The sequence below is a fragment of the Struthio camelus genome, chromosome 6 (genome assembly GCF_040807025.1).
Source record: "Struthio camelus isolate bStrCam1 chromosome 6, bStrCam1.hap1, whole genome shotgun sequence".
Lineage (NCBI taxonomy): Eukaryota > Metazoa > Chordata > Aves > Struthioniformes > Struthionidae > Struthio > Struthio camelus.
The window spans coordinates 41,527,235-41,544,704 of NC_090947.1; the positions used below are offsets into that span (position 1 = coordinate 41,527,235).

The 17,470-nt window shown below is 37.7% G+C and overlaps 1 protein-coding gene across 7 annotated transcripts in view; it reads left to right on the forward strand.

Annotated features, from left to right (window-relative positions):
• The window catches only part of ARHGAP15 (Rho GTPase activating protein 15), a 351,974-nt gene that overhangs the window by 240,356 nt on the left and 94,148 nt on the right, over nt 1-17,470 (forward strand). For all 7 annotated transcript variants that reach the window (XM_068949292.1, XM_009677349.2, XM_068949295.1 and 4 more), the window contains one exon: nt 2,058-2,135. In XM_068949292.1, coding sequence (XP_068805393.1) covers nt 2,058-2,135 — 78 coding nt within the window. The remainder of the gene's footprint in view (nt 1-2,057; nt 2,136-17,470) is intronic.

A 17,470-nucleotide genomic window follows, 5' to 3' on the forward strand; every position in this document is an offset into this window, starting at 1 on the left:
ATTGATGCTATTAATGTGAGACATTGCTATTTCATGAAAAGTGACATGTATTGCTTTGACTTCCATATATTCATAAAAGTTGAAACTGAGCTGAGTTAGATCCAAATAAAAGTTAACATTCTCTTTTGGGGGTTTTGTTGTTGTTATTTGATTTTTTTCCTCTTTACTCTCTGGTTTAGACTCTTCAATTTATGTGATGCAGTTCTTAATCCTCTACCACAAAAGACCCACATTCCTAAACTGGGAATTACTCTTGCTCTGTCACTCTCCCTTTGCTAAGACAGAGTGAGACTCTTCAGTTTTAGGATAGAATTGCATTACTTAAACAGTTTAGTAATTTCCCTTTGCTCATATGTTATATATCCAGTGGATGGATAACTTCCAAGTGTTCTTGATTACCAAATCCTTTTTGATTTCTCTTAAATAAACTTTTTCTTTATCCCTCTGTAACCAAAGGGGATCTTCCTGAAATGAATCATCACATTCAGTATAAGATTGCAGGACACCCACAGGTGCAGGTTAGAAAATTGTCTAATAAAAAGGCATATATAGCCAATGTGTAATACGCAATGATTATTCCTCTTTAAAATAGATTGTTTAATGTAAACCAAATCAGGATGTTTCTAGCAGGATAGACATAAAATAAGAATTGTGTTTTCTGGTAAGAGAAAATATAACTGTATTTGTTTTCAGTTTGCATCAAAAGGAAAATTAAATCTTTTAAAATCCTTCATATTCAGTGAGGGACACCTCCAAACAGCTGAGTCCGCTGGCTAGGGTACTCGTCTGCCCAGGTGTGGTGAAATGAGGACTTGAACCTGATTTTATTCCTTCCCAGTTAAGTGTTTATACAGCAGGGCTTCTGAGATGCTTTCTGAATTGTTTTTACTCTTTCCTGTACTTTCAGTTTTTCCTTTTCCCCTACCCTGAATGAGAAAAAAAAAAATCTCAATAGCTACATTGTCAAAACTGAAATATTTCCCGACAATTTTTAGTTTTGACAAATTAGCATTTTCCAAGAAAAAGACTTTCTCTGACATTGTTTGCCAAAAGCTAATTAAAACTTGTGTTCCAAGTGATGAGTAGCCTTAAAAAAACCCTGAGATTGGTGTAGGTTCTCTTAGCTTCTTGTTTATTTCGAAGTTTTAAATGTGAAAGGAGAATGTAAGTTTTGTGTTTTCAACTTCTAAGCATGCAGACTTGGTCGTTGCACAATAGCTAATTCTCCCAGGAAAGGAGAGCAGTTCCCATGTGCTCTGAAATGCTACAGCTATGCAACTTGGGCTTGAAGTGCTATTTTAAACAGCCATATCAGCGGAGCTTGCTGTGGGAGATAATATGTCACAAAAGGGAGTATGACATCTAGTTTCACCTAGAAGATAAACCTTGAGTAGATATGCAGGGAGAAACAAGACTGTCAGGTTGTCCTTGAAAAGAATGGCCTATATTAATGAAGAAATTACTCCAGGGCATACGCTATTTGGGATATATAATTTCATCTTCAAACTCGTCTGATCTGCTGTGAATATAGCAGAGAAGCTGCAGTTGTAGGGAGCCTCACACACGTCATGATTTCATCGTGGGCATCTAACTGCGTTATTTTCAGAAAGGTCACAGCCTCAGAAATTCACATCTGACAAACGCAGGTCTCTGACCGAGAAGTTTCGCTAGCACTGTTAATGCAGACACTGCACATTGCAGCAGGGCTAACGTACTGCTGTGTGTACCGCAAACGGCCCTTCTGCATAAACTCATGATCTAACACACTGTCCCTGTCCCATCACACTGAAATACCTTCGCAGAACTGTGTTCGGCAGCCAGAATCACAAGACAGTAATAATTAGATGTTTTGTATTCACTTAGGTTTAATTTACCACTTTTATTTTTCATTGTTTTAACCCGGCAGGAGGCACTTCAGTTTTTGTCAGGTGGATTATTTTTCAGTCGCTCACTATACTGTTCTTCTTCATTCTTGTTAGGGCATTTATGGCTTCTTGACAGACATACAAAGAAAAATACTTATATGATCTAAAATGAAATATGTGTTTCTCTTTCAGGTCTAGATGTTGATGGAATATACAGAGTTAGCGGCAATCTGGCAACAATACAGAAGTTACGATTTGTTGTCAATCAGGGTAAGTGATTCCTCCACCCTGGTAATGTTTTGTTTAGTACTTAACTGTCTCAGATGACAGTATTTCAGAATCTGCTCTGCATTAGTGGCAAAGAATGATGAGCCATGTTTTGGAAAAGAGAGGAAAGAGAAGGTAGAAATATGTTGCACAGAGGGAAATGTTAGGTTGGGGAGAGGAAAAACAGCACAGGAAGCAAAGGAAAATGATAGTTAAACAGGAGATGAGAAATAAAAAATAGGAGGAAATGGATAAATGAGAGAAGTGGCAAAAATAAAGCATAAGTAGAAATCAAAAGAATCCAAGTGAGAAAAAAGAATAAAAGGAAAAAATAAAGATTGTTTTTATGTTGAAAGTTAAAACCAAAAGTGGAACAGGGATCCAAAGCAGGCTAGAGAAAGAGGAAAATGGTGCTGAAAAGAACTGAAAATGAAATACTAAAACTGAGATACTAACCTCTGTCAAAGTCAGTGGAAGATTTACCCCGGATTTGAATAGGGCAAAGATTCGATTCCAAGAAATGAGAAGAGAAATGATGAACATTGGGGGAACATGAGAACCAGAATCAGAACTAAACACTATGTTACAGTTTTATTTAAAGAACATATTAATTTTCCACAAATATGACCTAGACCTATCTAACATTGGTCACTAGATGTTCTGTTACAGGTGTGGAAGCCAATATTGGTGGCCAGTTAGGAAAATGCATCACAAACATGCTGACCTCTCTGAACAATGTACCGTTCTTGGCAAAGACTAAACAGGAAGTATCCACATGTAATAGCTTAGTAAATATCACTGATAACAGTGAAACTCATAATCCTGCTTTGTGAAAAAATCTAAATGAAGCTTCTCAGAAATTAAGTAAAATCCCAAATCTTAAATTGCATTAAATGCTTCATACACTTTTAAATTAATCAAGTATAAAAGCTAAGGAGCTACAGATTTTTATCTTACTTTTTCTTAACTCTTTCTAAGTTACCTGGGGACTATTATCAGAATTGCTAAACATTGTATGTATATATTGTGTATGTTTTTTTGGAGATATCCTAAAGATCAACTTCTTTAATTAGTTTTGTGCTATAAATAAACTAAGACCTATACATAAACTGCGACCTGTGACTCAAAAACTCTCAGGATATCTGTGGTGGCACATAATAATTCTCCTACCTTCAGGCCTCCATTTACATCTTTAATGAAGGTTTCAGGGCAGCAGTATATACTTGCCACCTCCGTAGCTGCCCCAGATCAGTCCAATCTTCAGCTGAAACTGGATGGTGAACTCTGATTGACGAGAAATCAATATTTGTATCAGTAATTTCAGTGAGACTGACATCAGCCTCATGGCCTTAACTCCGTACTTGTGTTCCTTCAGATTTATAGTTGTTGGGTATTTGTGTGTTGATAATATAGTCTGACTTGGCATCCAGATTACAGTGTGCTATATTTTATTTGAAGACAAAGAGGCAAAACTAGGATTTCCTATCCTTCTTCACTCCCTAGGATCTTTGCTCAGAAAAAAATGTGCCATAAAAATAATGGTCTTGTCTATCATGCCTCATGGCATCCAAAGGTTAACGTACTTGAGGTTAACATTACTACTCCGGTTTTCACCTAAAACAGATGGCCTGATACAGTAAAAGCTGGACAGAAGTCTAAGCTGTTCTTTCGCAGCACAGAAGTACCAGGCACCTTTTTTCTGGTTTATTCCACTGTGAAAAATTAATATATAAAGGTGAAATTAATGGTGCCTTAAAGCCACTCTGACATTATCTACTTAGGGCACATTCAAGAAATCTGCCTATCGAATTGCCAAAGGCAATTCAAAGAAAAATAGTGCCTCTGGAGAACTATTTTATCATTTTATGTGTTATGATAATTATTGTTTCTTGTGTTAGTCTTTGTTGATACAACTAGGGCAGTCATGCGCTTTATATCAGAAAGGAATAGATTTTCAATGGGAAGTGAATTTAGGCATCCAAAAGTCTTCCATATCTTTTAAAATTTCAGCTATAAAAATATCTGTCCCAGTCTGTAGTTAGCCTTTGCTCAGGAATACGCATGCAGAAGTGCCAAAGGTCCTCTCCTATAAACTCTTAGCGCCACAGTTGCAACCCTCACGGGTGACAATAATACCATGTGTGAGGAAATTAGTATTCCATCCCCAAAAGACTAATCCAGTAATTTTTAAATCAGAACATTCAAGAAGCCAAGCACCCACAAAGAATGGCTTTAAAATATCAGGCCACTATTTCACTTGTTCAAATAACATCCTTTCTTTGTGTGAGGTAGGAAGTTGCAGGCTGGGAACGCTCAATCGATAGAAGTCACAGTGTGGCTATATGGATATGTGTGTGTGTGAGTATGTCAGCATCCTGCTTAATACTACCCTGACTTCCAGGCTGCTGACGGGATGCTTTATACCCTGTTCACAGTCCCTTCTAGACTAGCTAGATCCACAGCTTACCTGGGAGACTCATCATGCAACAGTGGAGAAGTTAGAGTTGCAAAAAATTGGTTAGGCAACAGAAAGTGACCAGAGTGAGGAGAGGATCTCATCAGCTTTCTTCCAAGGGATTCACTCTGGCTCTGGAGCTGGGTTTGCTCAGCTTCCTGCTCCCATGTACTTAAAAAGCAACCGGGGGGAGATGGTGGGAATCATCGGATTTATTTAACTTGTGCTTGGAAGCCTCCACTGGATATCCCCAGAGGCCCCGAGGTTCCCCGTCAGTCTGACTCTGAGGAGGACCAGGAGGAGGGAGGGAATGTGTTGTGTTTATTATTTTATAAATTCACAAAAGTTAGTAGGAGAAACGGTATCTGCTCATAACCTGTTTAATTGCCAGTCTTCTGAAGCTCTCCGATAGAAAGATAGAATAATGCAGTTGCTGCATATCACTCTTTTACTTGGTCATTATCCTGCCTTTCTTGGCTCAGTCTCTATACTTTCATTTTTCTGTAGTTTACTGAAAAAGTAGTACTTTTATATATGATTTTTTGATTATCATTCTAGCATGGATTTGGAATTTTTATTTTAGTGAAATTTAATTATGAAAGCAAAAAAGTTCCAAAAAAGCATATTTACTTTGTACAGCTTGACTGTGCGACTGGTTCTTATACAGGTGAAATACTTAAGGGGTTGTTTCTTTCAGCTACTGTATTATACCTACATTTATGGGTTATAAATAATATTTATCATGTTGAAAATGAAACAGCGTAGAAGAGAGTCCAGTCTGGCTGCTGTATCAAAATATTTTTATTAGAATAATTTCAGAGTAAAGCTTCTTTTGACCCCTTTTTTGTACTGTTAATGTCATCTGCAGCATCAAAAATAGAATAAAAGAAAAGTAAAGGAAAATGAAAGCAAATTAACAAATGACAGCTTTGTCATTCATGAAAAAGTAAGAAGAAACAGTAAAAAAATCTAAAGACAGCTTTCAAGTTTTAGATGGGTAGGAGGGTTTGCAATAAAAATCGTTCCTCATATCTGTTCCATTTTTTAAATTCTCAGAATCTACTTTGTGTTTCATTATAATTTCTCAAGGTAGGCAGCTCCTGAAGAGGGCTTTGACCCTGCCACAAGAGCAACAGCAGTACAAACTACCTTATTTACTTTATCCCTTTCACAGAGTTTTCTTTTTCTATAAATGTCTATTGATATCACACCTTTTTTGCTTCTCTGCAACAGGATTATCTTTTATCTCTGATTTATTTTCCCATTAAGAGCTGAAAAGATCACTTGATCATAAGAGGGCCAGGCTATAACATCTCTCAGCACTTTTGAAGCTCTAAGTCATCATTTTTCAAACTACTGAATCAAGGCAGCAGAAGCCATTTGGACCACTAGTGACATCAAGACATTCATATTGCTCTTAGTCTAGAAGGGCTAAAAGAATAGTGTTTTTAGAAATTAAATTAGCAGTAGTTTAGTATTTCTAACTATGGATCTGTGGCAAAGGCTTCTATTCGGCCAGAGACATTAGTCAGAGAGGTCCACTCCTCTTACTCTTTTCATATTATTGGTTAAGTCTAACAGCTGCAATTTAAAAATATATTTAAAACCTGGATTTTTTTAGTGTTATTTAGTGATTTTTTAGAAATTTTAGGAAAAATCTAGAGGACTTTTGCTGATTGTAAGCAGTCTAGTGGGCTGAAACCATCACACATATTTTTAAAGAGTATTCCTTTAAATCACACCTGTACGAAACAGGGCAAGATTCTGCAAATGGGTCCATTAAGCCATGTAAAATGTGGTTGTAATTTGAGGATATAAGAGTGATATCTGAAGCATTGACTCTTTTGGTCCCAAGGCTGAGAGCTGAGCTGTGAGCTCTTGGCCCATGGGCAGGGTGTGGTGGAGGCCCAGGTGAGGCCAGTTGGGCTGTTAAGGCCATTAGTGCCCTCCAGGCCCTGGAAGCAGCTCTTGCAGCTCAGGAGGGTGCTGTGGTGTGGAGCAAAGCATGGTAAGTGGGGGCAGCTGGGAGATGTGCTTCAGATCTGAGCAAAAATGCTTGTGGAGATGCGAAAGTGCCTGAGAAAAAGGAAAATAACTTGAGGGTTTTTCAACCATCAGGATGTTGGTATGGATAAGAGCAGGTGTGGACTCATGGTGGTCCTGCTTAGAGATACAGCAGTGAGGAGGTAGAAGCTTACTTCTTTATGCCTCCTATGCTAATCTACTGAGTAGCTGGAAAGGCATTCAATTTCTAGGACTGTCAAACAAGCAATTTTCATGAGTACTAAATTAACTGAAAAAATAGAGCTATAAAGGCTTCATAATACATTGCTGAAGCACTAGAATCCTATCCTAATGCATATATGTTTGGGGAAACTAACCATAGAAATACAAATTTCAATACTTATTGGTTCATTCAGCAAGTGTTGGTTCATACATAATACAAAAGAGTTCCTAATTGTCTTTATATCCAATGCTTTGTTTGCAAAATGCTTGGTATTTGCAGTAGAGATGACCTTTGGATCCTGTTATTTCATTTGGAATACCTTGTGTGTTAACTGCAAAACACAACGTACCATCCAAAGGTCAATTACTGTGTTTTTACTGCTCTGTTACTATACTTATGTATCACGGGGGGAAAAAAAAGGATGAAATGGGAGTTTTTACAGAGGCTAAATATTGTATTATTGCAGAAAGGTATTTTTTTTTATGGAGCATGTAAAAGGACAGCAGAAGGTATTTGAATTGGAAAACCACCTTGGGGGGTGGGGGGAAATGTATTTACTCCTTCCCTGCCATTGTCTCAGGTTAACAAATAATATTTTGGCAGAAAAATTAAAATATTTCCATCATTTCTTCTATAAGAATATATTGAAATATAATTCAGTTTTTAAAAAGTTAAAAGTAAAATGTAAACCACAAATATGTGAACTGATTGTGAATATTTATTAACTAAATAATTTAATAATAAAAAAATGCCTACTTGATTAATTGTTACAGAGTAAAAATTACAATAAAACTGTCTTGATCAGTGCTTTGCAGAAGCACCATTACTGTCTGTGCAGTTGTTTAACAAGGATTTAATTGGAAAGATAAGTGAATGCACATTTAAAAGTATTGTTAATTTGCTTTATAATCACCCCATCCTTCACAGTATTGACAGCACCAGGCACAAACCCCTTTCTCTTTTACAAGTATTATTTTCCATATGTGCACAATAAATTCTGAAGCAGTAATTGGAAATTTTATGGATTTCAACATACCTAGTGTTTTGAGTTTATAGGTGCCATATCCCCTCTCTAAAGGTAGCTCATAGGTGGCACTGTAAGTAAAATCATTGCCTTTTTATTACCCGTGTGCTGTTTCTTTTTTTTTTTTGAATATCTAACTCCTATTCACTTCTCCTTTCCATTTGAAATATTAACAAAATCCTCATTGCAATATTATTTTTGATTTAATAAACAACAGCCATCAAAGCTGGTAATCTTCAATGTGTTTATATTCCATCCATACTTATATTTATTGTTCTAAAATGGCTTGGATTAATCTCACTGACAAGTAAGAGTCCTGGACCATATGAGCAGCTAAGGATGATACCTTTGCCCAGCAGGAGTCTTCAACCATACCGACAGCTCTTTCTCAATGAGCTATGAGAAAAGAGGAACAAAATCTTGGGATTTTTTTTTAATATTACTGATTGTATGAGCTTGCTGGGACCATATGTCTGAGTCTTGGTTACTGGGGAAAAGAGAAGGTTTCCTGGCTGGGCTCTGCCTTGGTGGGCAGAGCCTGGGAACCGACAAAAGGCAGAGGCTCACTTTGAAACTGAGCTGCCAGGTCAGCGCAAATGGGCTGGGTGGTTTGGAAGCAAGCATTTAGGTGGGGGGAAGAAAAGGAGAAGCAGCTACTTTTCACAGCCTTGCTTCTTTAAAATAGGGAAACAAAAAATTTCCCTGTTCAAAAATACCCAACTGTTTCCAGTGACCCAACATATCCATTTCAAAGACAGCCAGCAGCTTCGGTCCTCTGCCGCTAACAAAGGCTCTGTGGGCAGAGGCAGAGCAGGTCCTCTATGAGCTGCCAACTTCCAGAGAGCAGCTACAAACTTAAATGTCCAACAAGATCGCTGCATGCTTTCTTTAAAATTGCAGTGAGGATCACTGGGGGGGGGGGGGGGGGAGAGGAATTGGTTAATCTCTTCTAGTTATTTTCCTTTTTGTTTGTGGGTCCTCCCTTTCTTATGCATTAGTGATATTTCCCACTTTATCCTACTTTTTCATGCATTTTAGAAGTCTTGGGAAGTTATTGATTACATTTTTCAGACATGTGAATATGTTAGAATCTGAAAGCCCAGCCTCAGGCCTTAGTGGTGTCCTCCCTTGGCCGGCCTTTGTGATTAAGCATGGCCCAGACAGTAAAAGTCTTCCTCACTTCTGAGACAGCTTGTTCACATCACTAGTTTTAGTGTGAAGTCAGAAAGAGTGACCCAAAGTTCACTTTGAAAATATCAGGATCAAGCTGGGGTACTTGTTAGCTGAGATCCGAATGTCTTGAGTCAAAAATACTTTTTTCGTTCTTTTTCACACTTCCCAAGCAAGCATTGAAAATCAAATGGACTCGAGCAACTTTCAGAAATAATTGTAAAACAGCTTCTTCCTGGGTTAAGACCTGCATATGCTAAGTTGTAGCCAAGAACTTTTTTTTTCCCCAGGCTATAAAACTCTGGCAACAGAATATTGTAATAGGGCACAGTAGTTTTTGTATCAATTAGTATGTGCGTGTTACAGGTGTGGGTTCTTTCCTTTCTCTCTGTATTTGAATGTCTAGTTCAAAACAATATTTTTTGCCTTCAAAAGGAGGTGTGGTTTCACATCTTATTCATGAAAAAAAGCAAGGAATACGTATAGTACCACAAATACTAATTTTGTAAATTCAAATTTCTGTAACCAGTTCTTTGTATTCTTTTGTGAATATAGCACTTCATATACATAAAAAGATGATGAGCTGTAATAGTCGGTGTTTCTTCAGTAGAACTTATTTTGTTCTTGGTGGGTCAAAAATAAAAAATAAAAAACCCCCACAGTATTACAAGTCTTAGTTTCCAGGCTTTAGTTCTAGACACCGTATCGTTTCTCCTACCAGCAGTATTGTCATGTAGTTTCTTTTCAGCAGTTTGATGAATAAGCCAGTAGAATGGAGAAGAAGAGGCAGTAAACTAGGTTAGTGTGGTCAGCCACAATCATACCATGAATTTTATGGCACGTATTGTATGATCAAGCATTTAAAACACGCCTTTTATTTCTTTTTTTGACGGCAGAATATTTGCGTTACAATAGCTTTTTGCTTAGTAACGCTTCAAGTAGTTGAAGAACTTCTTGATAACCCTTGAAGAAGTGTTATTTAGAAGCTGAGAAGGAGTTTCCAACAGTGGAGCAAGGGATTGCCTTTTATCAGGATGCTCATAGTTGTCATGGGTGACTGTTTGTTTGAGTTTGTTGTTCTGATAGTAACACTACAGGAAATACCATTACTAACAGTCCTAAAATAACAAGGGAAAGAAATAATTTATTGAGTCATTTGTTAAAATTAAAAACAGGGAAACTTTCTAATTGTAAAATTTTTAGGATGATGGAATAATCTCCAGGAGTTGGGTATTGCCAGGCATATTTGTACATAAACTGAACCACCTGTCAAAAGTATTTAGAATGGGATGATCCCATGCTGGAAAGAGATGGATGCCCCAGGTAACAAGCTGTGCCGTTCCTAATAAGAGTTGGTTGTGCTCAATGACTTGCAAGTTCATGGTATGGCCTAATATGTTGGGTATTTTTCTCCCCTGTGGTTGATATCTGTAATTCTGTGGTTTGTATTTAACCGTGGTAGATATAACTATTGTGAGTAGTGAGTAGTTTTGGTTGGGGGAGGATTTCGGTACTGTGTTTCACTATTGAACTTGACTAGTTTTTCAGAGAGAGATAAGAGTGCCACCAGCATCACTGGAGGTCAGTCTGGAAAACTTAAAGAAATTCAAAGCACCTCTTACTATGCTCCTTGGAAAATTTTGCTTTCATGAGAAACCATGTGTGCTTTTATTGATTGTCTGATTTGTGGATATGGTCTATCTTAGAAATATATTTCTGCTGAGAATGTTAGCTTCGTAAAGAAATTTTCAAATCACTCATATCATTATTTTATATTGATTTTAAAATTGAACATTCCTGTGGGTGTGGGGTTTTTTTTGCTTTTGTGGTTTTTTTTTTCTGTAAGTATTACTGCATAACCCAGTGGAATTTTTGCGTGAGGTTTATCATGCTCCTGGAAATTATCTTCTCTTGATAGGTTCTTTAGACGTTCTAGGCTTGATTCAGCTGCCTAATCCTTGGCATCTGATGCCATTTTAGAGGATCTTGTGTGTTAGAGTGACCCTCACAAGATTGGCAGATATGGTGCAGGATATACAGGAGACTTGTGCCCTTGGAGACTGGGTGCTAGAAGCCTGGTGAGATGCCTTTGGGCATTTAAAAAGCATCAAATGCCTAGGCAAACAAAGTCTTTTGATTACACCATTAGCTTTTTCCTTCCCTTCCCCTCACCCCCAAACATTATATATGTGTATATTTAAAAATATTGCATATATATTTAATGTGCAAAATAATATATATATATTTAAAAAGCTTTGAGAAATCCTGGTATGGAAAAACGCATACTCTGCTCTCCTGTGCTTACACACATATATAGATACATTATATATACATCCATATATAGAAAGTCATTCCTTTCCCTTTCTCTCCCAAGCCTTAATTTTCACTTTAGGCCTGTTATTAAGGGGATTATTAAGTATATTACTCTAAACACTTTAAGAGGTAATCACACTGTATTTTAATTTCAAAGTTATGCATGGTACCAGAATCTGGAAAGTAAGAACACAGCGTAGCTCTCACTTGAGTTTTCAGCTCTCATCTGAATGTTAACACAGTTCAGTCAGTAATGTGCCTGTTGTCAGAAAAAGTAAAAAGGACCATTCAGATCTCTTGAGATCAAAGGTCCTGCCTCCCAACTCGACTGTAATAACTGGAGCCTAAATCAAAATCCTTCACGTGGGCAAACACCTCAGCTGAGTTGTGAGTCCGATACTTTTGGAGGATAAATCTGTAGTCTTAATTTCAATGTGTTGTCTCTTCCTGTTGTTATTATTTATATTACGTAACTATTGTAACGTTTTCAAATATTTAAGATGCACAAAATTAAATAGAACAAATAGTTTCTAATTTTTTTTGTCTTCTCTGCCTTACAAAGAGTGGTCAAGATGCAGCCAAATTTGCTGGCTTATAATCCTTTTTTACTTTGCTACTGCACATTCTTCGTTGCCTGCCTGCCTGCCTGCTGATATAATGTGGGAGATCTGGCTCATTCGTGAGTTGCGCTCCAGGTGGACACTGGAGACATATTTGGGCAGGAGATATTTTGAGGTGACAGTAGCCTGGAGTTAGGTTATACCAAAACCCTGATATGTGTCTCAGAAGACTCTAAGCAAGCCATTCCTCGTGTCTGACAAGCTGAGGAAAAAGAACCATCTTTAACCTGAAACCAATTTTAAAATGTTGTAGGTGAACTTTGGTCACAACTGGATTCATCACACTTAAAATCACACAACCTATAAACACTGGACTGGGTAGATTGTGAGTAGGTGAGAAAATCTCTTGGAAGAGAAAATGATAGAGTGCTATTGCATTGGATTTTTACTTTTTTTTTTTTCTCTTATTTTTACACTGTAGTATGCCAAAGAGATCTCTCTTTCTTTTTCCCTTTCTCCAGTGCAATCAGATAATTAAAAAAACAAACAAACAGGGATTTCAAAACACATTTCCATCAGCCAACATTATGTGCTTATGATACAGAAGATTGAGAACGACTTAATTAAGTCGATAGCATCACTGAAGGGAAGATGGATGGGAGGAGGAAGAGATTACTTGCTTTTGGTGGAACTTTCTTTAGTTGATTTCAGAAGCCTTTCTAGAGATGGAGTATCACATGGAAAGAGAAAAGGAAAATGCATGAGAAAAAAGGCTAGAAGATTCACTGTGGTGCTAAAAGATGGCTGTTACTGTAAGAAAAGTTAGCTGCTTTCAAAGTGCATCATTCAAGATAATGTTGACATCGACTGAGAAGGCAGGGTAACTGTTTTTAAAATAAGTAGTAGCTAGTGCTCAGTGAAATAGTGTATTAGGGCATCAGAAAAACTTTAGGTAAAACCTACATGATATCTGACTTTGGCTCTATATGGGCAGACGAGGAGGGAATTGATGGTAACTAGAAGGAAAGGTACACTCGGGAGGGCAAGATAGAGATGTGAAACTCTGCATAAAGATATCTGGGTCAAAGAGTGATAACATACAGGCATCCGAAACGGCTGACAGAGCAATACTGAGGACTCATGGTATCATCAGCTGTCCTGCTCAGTCTAAAGAAAGAAATTGTTACTTTTGTTTTTTCCATATTGGAGGCTTTGCACAAATGAAGATGCTAAAGCATCTTAAAGACATATGTATTTTTGAATCAGAGCCACATGATAAAGCATTGGAACATAATGCAAATAATTGCAAACTGATGTATCCAGCAGTTTTTTAAAAAATGAATAAATAATTTAGCTTTACACATGGGCAATCCTTGCTAAAAATTGCAAATCCAAACTCTTCTGTTTGGATGTATTTTATTTTGTTAATGGATTCACTAATATGAAAGGCATCTAATTGTATAATGTATTATTAGTCATTTTCTTTGGCATCCTATTAACTTTAAATAATTCTAATATTTAACATTTTATAACATGCACAACAAAGTTCTATCTCCAGCAGAGGAAAAAACATGATTAATAATAAATTTTTCATAACTTCTTCTACAGTGTATGTTGCGATACATATCTGAGGAAAAATACTGAAAGTTGAAACACAAAATAACAAATCACATAAGATGTATTTTTTAAAAATATGTTGTTATATACTGTTGTCCTGTAAATATGAGAGATGGAATATAATTCAGTACAATTAACTTATTTTAAATGTGAGTAATATATAAAGTATGATTAGGATATAACTAAGTGCATCTACTAAGTGTCTTTTCAGTGATAGCTGAGCCAGAGTGTATAAAAATGGTGATTAATATCTACTAATGGAAGTGGTCTTCACCACAAGTTGTGAGCGCTGTGGTTGTGGCTGAGTATAATAACCACACGCAGAAATAATCTCTAGCAAATCTTAAAGTTTTCCTGGGCTAGAAATAAGATGACGGCGCATGTTAGAAACGTTCTCTTTACTGAGGTTTTTCTTTTGTTTTAGTAGGTCAGATCTCGTTCCCGTGTGTTGTGGAAGTGTTGAGGGAATGAGCAATGTCTAAGCCGCTTAACAAATGCGTACTTTCCCCACACCAATCTGTTTTCTGGGGACAGTCAGGCTAGTGCGATACAGCATCCTCTCAGTTGGGTGCTATTAATGTTAATAAAATGCACTTAGCACTTAACATCTCTAGATCTCAAAAGAGCTTGCAAAGCAGCATCATTATCTTTACATTATGGGTACGGAAAATGAAGGATAGGGAGAGTAAAAGATTTGCCCAAGTTTCCATGGTAAATCAGTGACAGAGTCAGGAGCAGAGCCAAAATCTGTTGATTTGTAGTCAGTCTCCTATGTAGTGCACTGTGCCATTTCACCAAACTCCATTTGCCAAGTCCCCACTGCGTTCAGGGACTGCAGATAAGGCTGCAGTCACCCTCTGAAACACAGATTTGGGCTCAGAATAGCGCAAAGGCGAATTATATCTTCAAATGCATGGCTACCCTGTGATGCAACTCCAAGCGCAGAGCCACCTGTGCAAGGGGCTGCAGTGCCTGGATCCGTGAATAAGCAGCTTTAAATTCCTCTGTCCTAGGGCTACACAGCAAAGAGGCCTAGTTCTTGAAGAGCCGCAAGTATGTTTTACATGTGAATGAGGTCCTAGTTTTCATTCCTGTGGTCGTAGGGATGCATCGCCAGGAATTGCATTTTTGCATGACTGAGCTTCATGGAGCCCTGTGTTTATACCCAGTGTTTTGTAATCATTTCAAAAATGACTACATTGAAGTAATGTATGAGCGGACACGTATATTGAAGGGCTTGTGCTAATATCTTTGCTGGACACCCAATTATTACTAGCTATATTTGGTAAGTAGGAAAATGAGGACCAGAGTGATTGAGTAACACGCCAAAGGAAGTTTGTGGCGATTCAGAAATAAAACCCAAATCTCCTTGTTTCCAGTCCTTTCCTTAGCCACAGGATCATCCTCTTTTCAGCTCCTTTAAGTGGCACAGTACAGACCAAAAGCTCCAAAGAATTGGCTGTCTTTCTGCCATCATGTGTCACAAGAACAAGCAGATAGCCAAAGGATGGCTTTGGTCTATGTACTTCTGGCTTTTTAGACATCCTTTCTTACAGGAGAAGAACGTCTTCAGATTGTCTTCACCCTTACAGCTATATGCCTGCGTTCATAGTAATTGTATCGGTGGGAATGGTAATGTCTGTAATTAAGTTCTTCAGTGTGTTTGCGTGTGTGTGTCTGTATTTCAAGATATTGACCGTGGAGAACGAAGGTATGCAGAAAACAGGGCAGCAAGGAATTATTTATTTTAGACGAACACTAGAAATTAACTGCCTCACAACCCCCTGATTGCCTTATTGGCTTTCCTGTAGGGTGGCACATCCCACCTGCTGAGAAGCTCGGACTCAACTGGAGGCCTCTCATTTTCAGATTAAACATAATCCAAGGCATCAAGTGACATACGCTGAGCAAGGGTGTACTTCCCCTCTGCCAAGCCTCCATGCATAGCTGCTCCAGCCAGATCATCTCATGGTACGAGCAGCATTTCTCCTTAGCAGTCACTTTTCTCGGATAAAACTGAACAGTTTTGTCCCCCTCCAGCCAAGCCTGGGTTTTCCTGAAGAGCTTGCTGCATCTAGTCCAATTTGCTGCAAAGGTCCTCCAGCCAAGGCATCTCCTTACTCACTGGACCTAGCATTTTGGGTTGTGCCAGCAGCACAGGGCCCCATAGTGCACTGATTTAGTATAAATATAAGCCGATGGCTGTTTTTTCTCTAATAGGTTGACTGGTTGCAGTCTCGGTGAATAGGGGTGTGTGTGTGTCTGAACTCAGCTTGGCTTTTCACAGCTCCACAAACGTGTGTGTGTATCTGCATCCAACCTAGTGGAGATGCCAGTGTCTAAATAGGCCCTAAAAAATTTGACCTGTGCTTTTTCTCATCCTGGTAAACGGTAATAGGGAGAGCTGAAAGACTTTAGGTTTGCAGTGGAGCTTGCGCTGCTAGGTAATTTTCTGTATCCATGCTGTAGAAAATGAAGAATTTAGGTCAGTCTTAGCATGAAAAAGCTAATATAAGATGGACAACTTTATTTTACATCCCTGCATGTTTAAAAGTCCCAGCTGGAAAAGAAAGCAAGATAGCAAGAAACACAAACATGTGTTGGATTATTTCTTGTTAAGCAAATGTAGTACTGTGAAAGATTGACAGCACGGGAAACTGGAGTCCTCCATTTATCTACACTTCATTTCTAATATCTGGCTTCACCAGCAGATTGTAACCATAGAAAGCCTATAGACTCTGGTTGAAATGACACTGCCTTTTGGATCCAGTTTTAGAAAAAGAAAACAATTATTCACAGAATGCACGTCTTTATTGCACATTTCAAAGTCTCCATGAATACTCGTTTGCATGTGACAGCTAATGCTGCATCTTGTGTTGGCCAGTAAGAGGCATGATTGCACTAAATTGGAAGCAGCAGGCACAGGTTTTCTTTTAAGACTGGGGGTGGGGGTAGCCATCCACTCACACTGTTCTCAAGTCTTCAGTCAACACGATTTTAGAAGCAGTTGCAAGTCTAGTTACTGGGATAATAAATCCCAAATTAACTGAATATGCAGATTTCACTTCCATTAGGTTACACTCTTTAAATTGACATACCCTTCACTTTATCTTTTGTTAACAACCACAACTTTTAAAGCAATTGAGAAGTGGAGAATCGAAAATACTAAACTTGTACTTCGGGAGTGAAAAATGAGGACAGTAACATTTCCCAAACTGGTTTTAACTCCTTTTTTTCCTCTTTCTTTTTTTTTTTAATTTGATAAATCTAAATAAATATATTCGCTCACTCTGCATAATTTTTTTTCAGATGATCTTGTTATTCTGAATGACACAGAGGATAGCAGAATCCCAGCAATGCAGAAAGGCTGTTGCCGGCAATGCTTACAATAAAATCTATGTATACAGCAGCAACAGAAAATATTTATTTGGTAACACATTCCTATCCCCTTTTGAAATGTATATAGTTTAGACTCAGAGGCACTGGAAGATATCGAGATAAATACTTCTATGGTTTCTGTGTAATCCTTTTGAAAATTATCTAGAATATAATGGAGACAAAAGCAGCTCCTAGAAAACTACCCGAAACTCTCTTTTCTTGAATGTAATCTCCCAATAAAATACGAGAGCATAAGAACTAGCTGCTCCTAAGAGTGAGGAGACTAACAAAAACACCTTGAAAAGGCTTACCTTAGTAAATGCTGGATCGTGATCAATCATCTCCAAAAAATTTAAAATTGAAAGCTGCTTTTTTTTCCTATTTCTCAACAGCTACAAGGCTTTCAGACCTTTTGTTAGAGAAGCCCTAAAATATCACATGAATTGCGGCTAAAACATCAGAAAGTTTTTTTGTTGTTGTTGTTTATTTGTTCTTTTTCTTTTTTCATGCATTCAGTTTAACATCTAGATTACCTGCAATACGTTTTTCCCCAGTAAGGAAACTATGCAAGGCCATTGCATTCCAGTAAAAGGC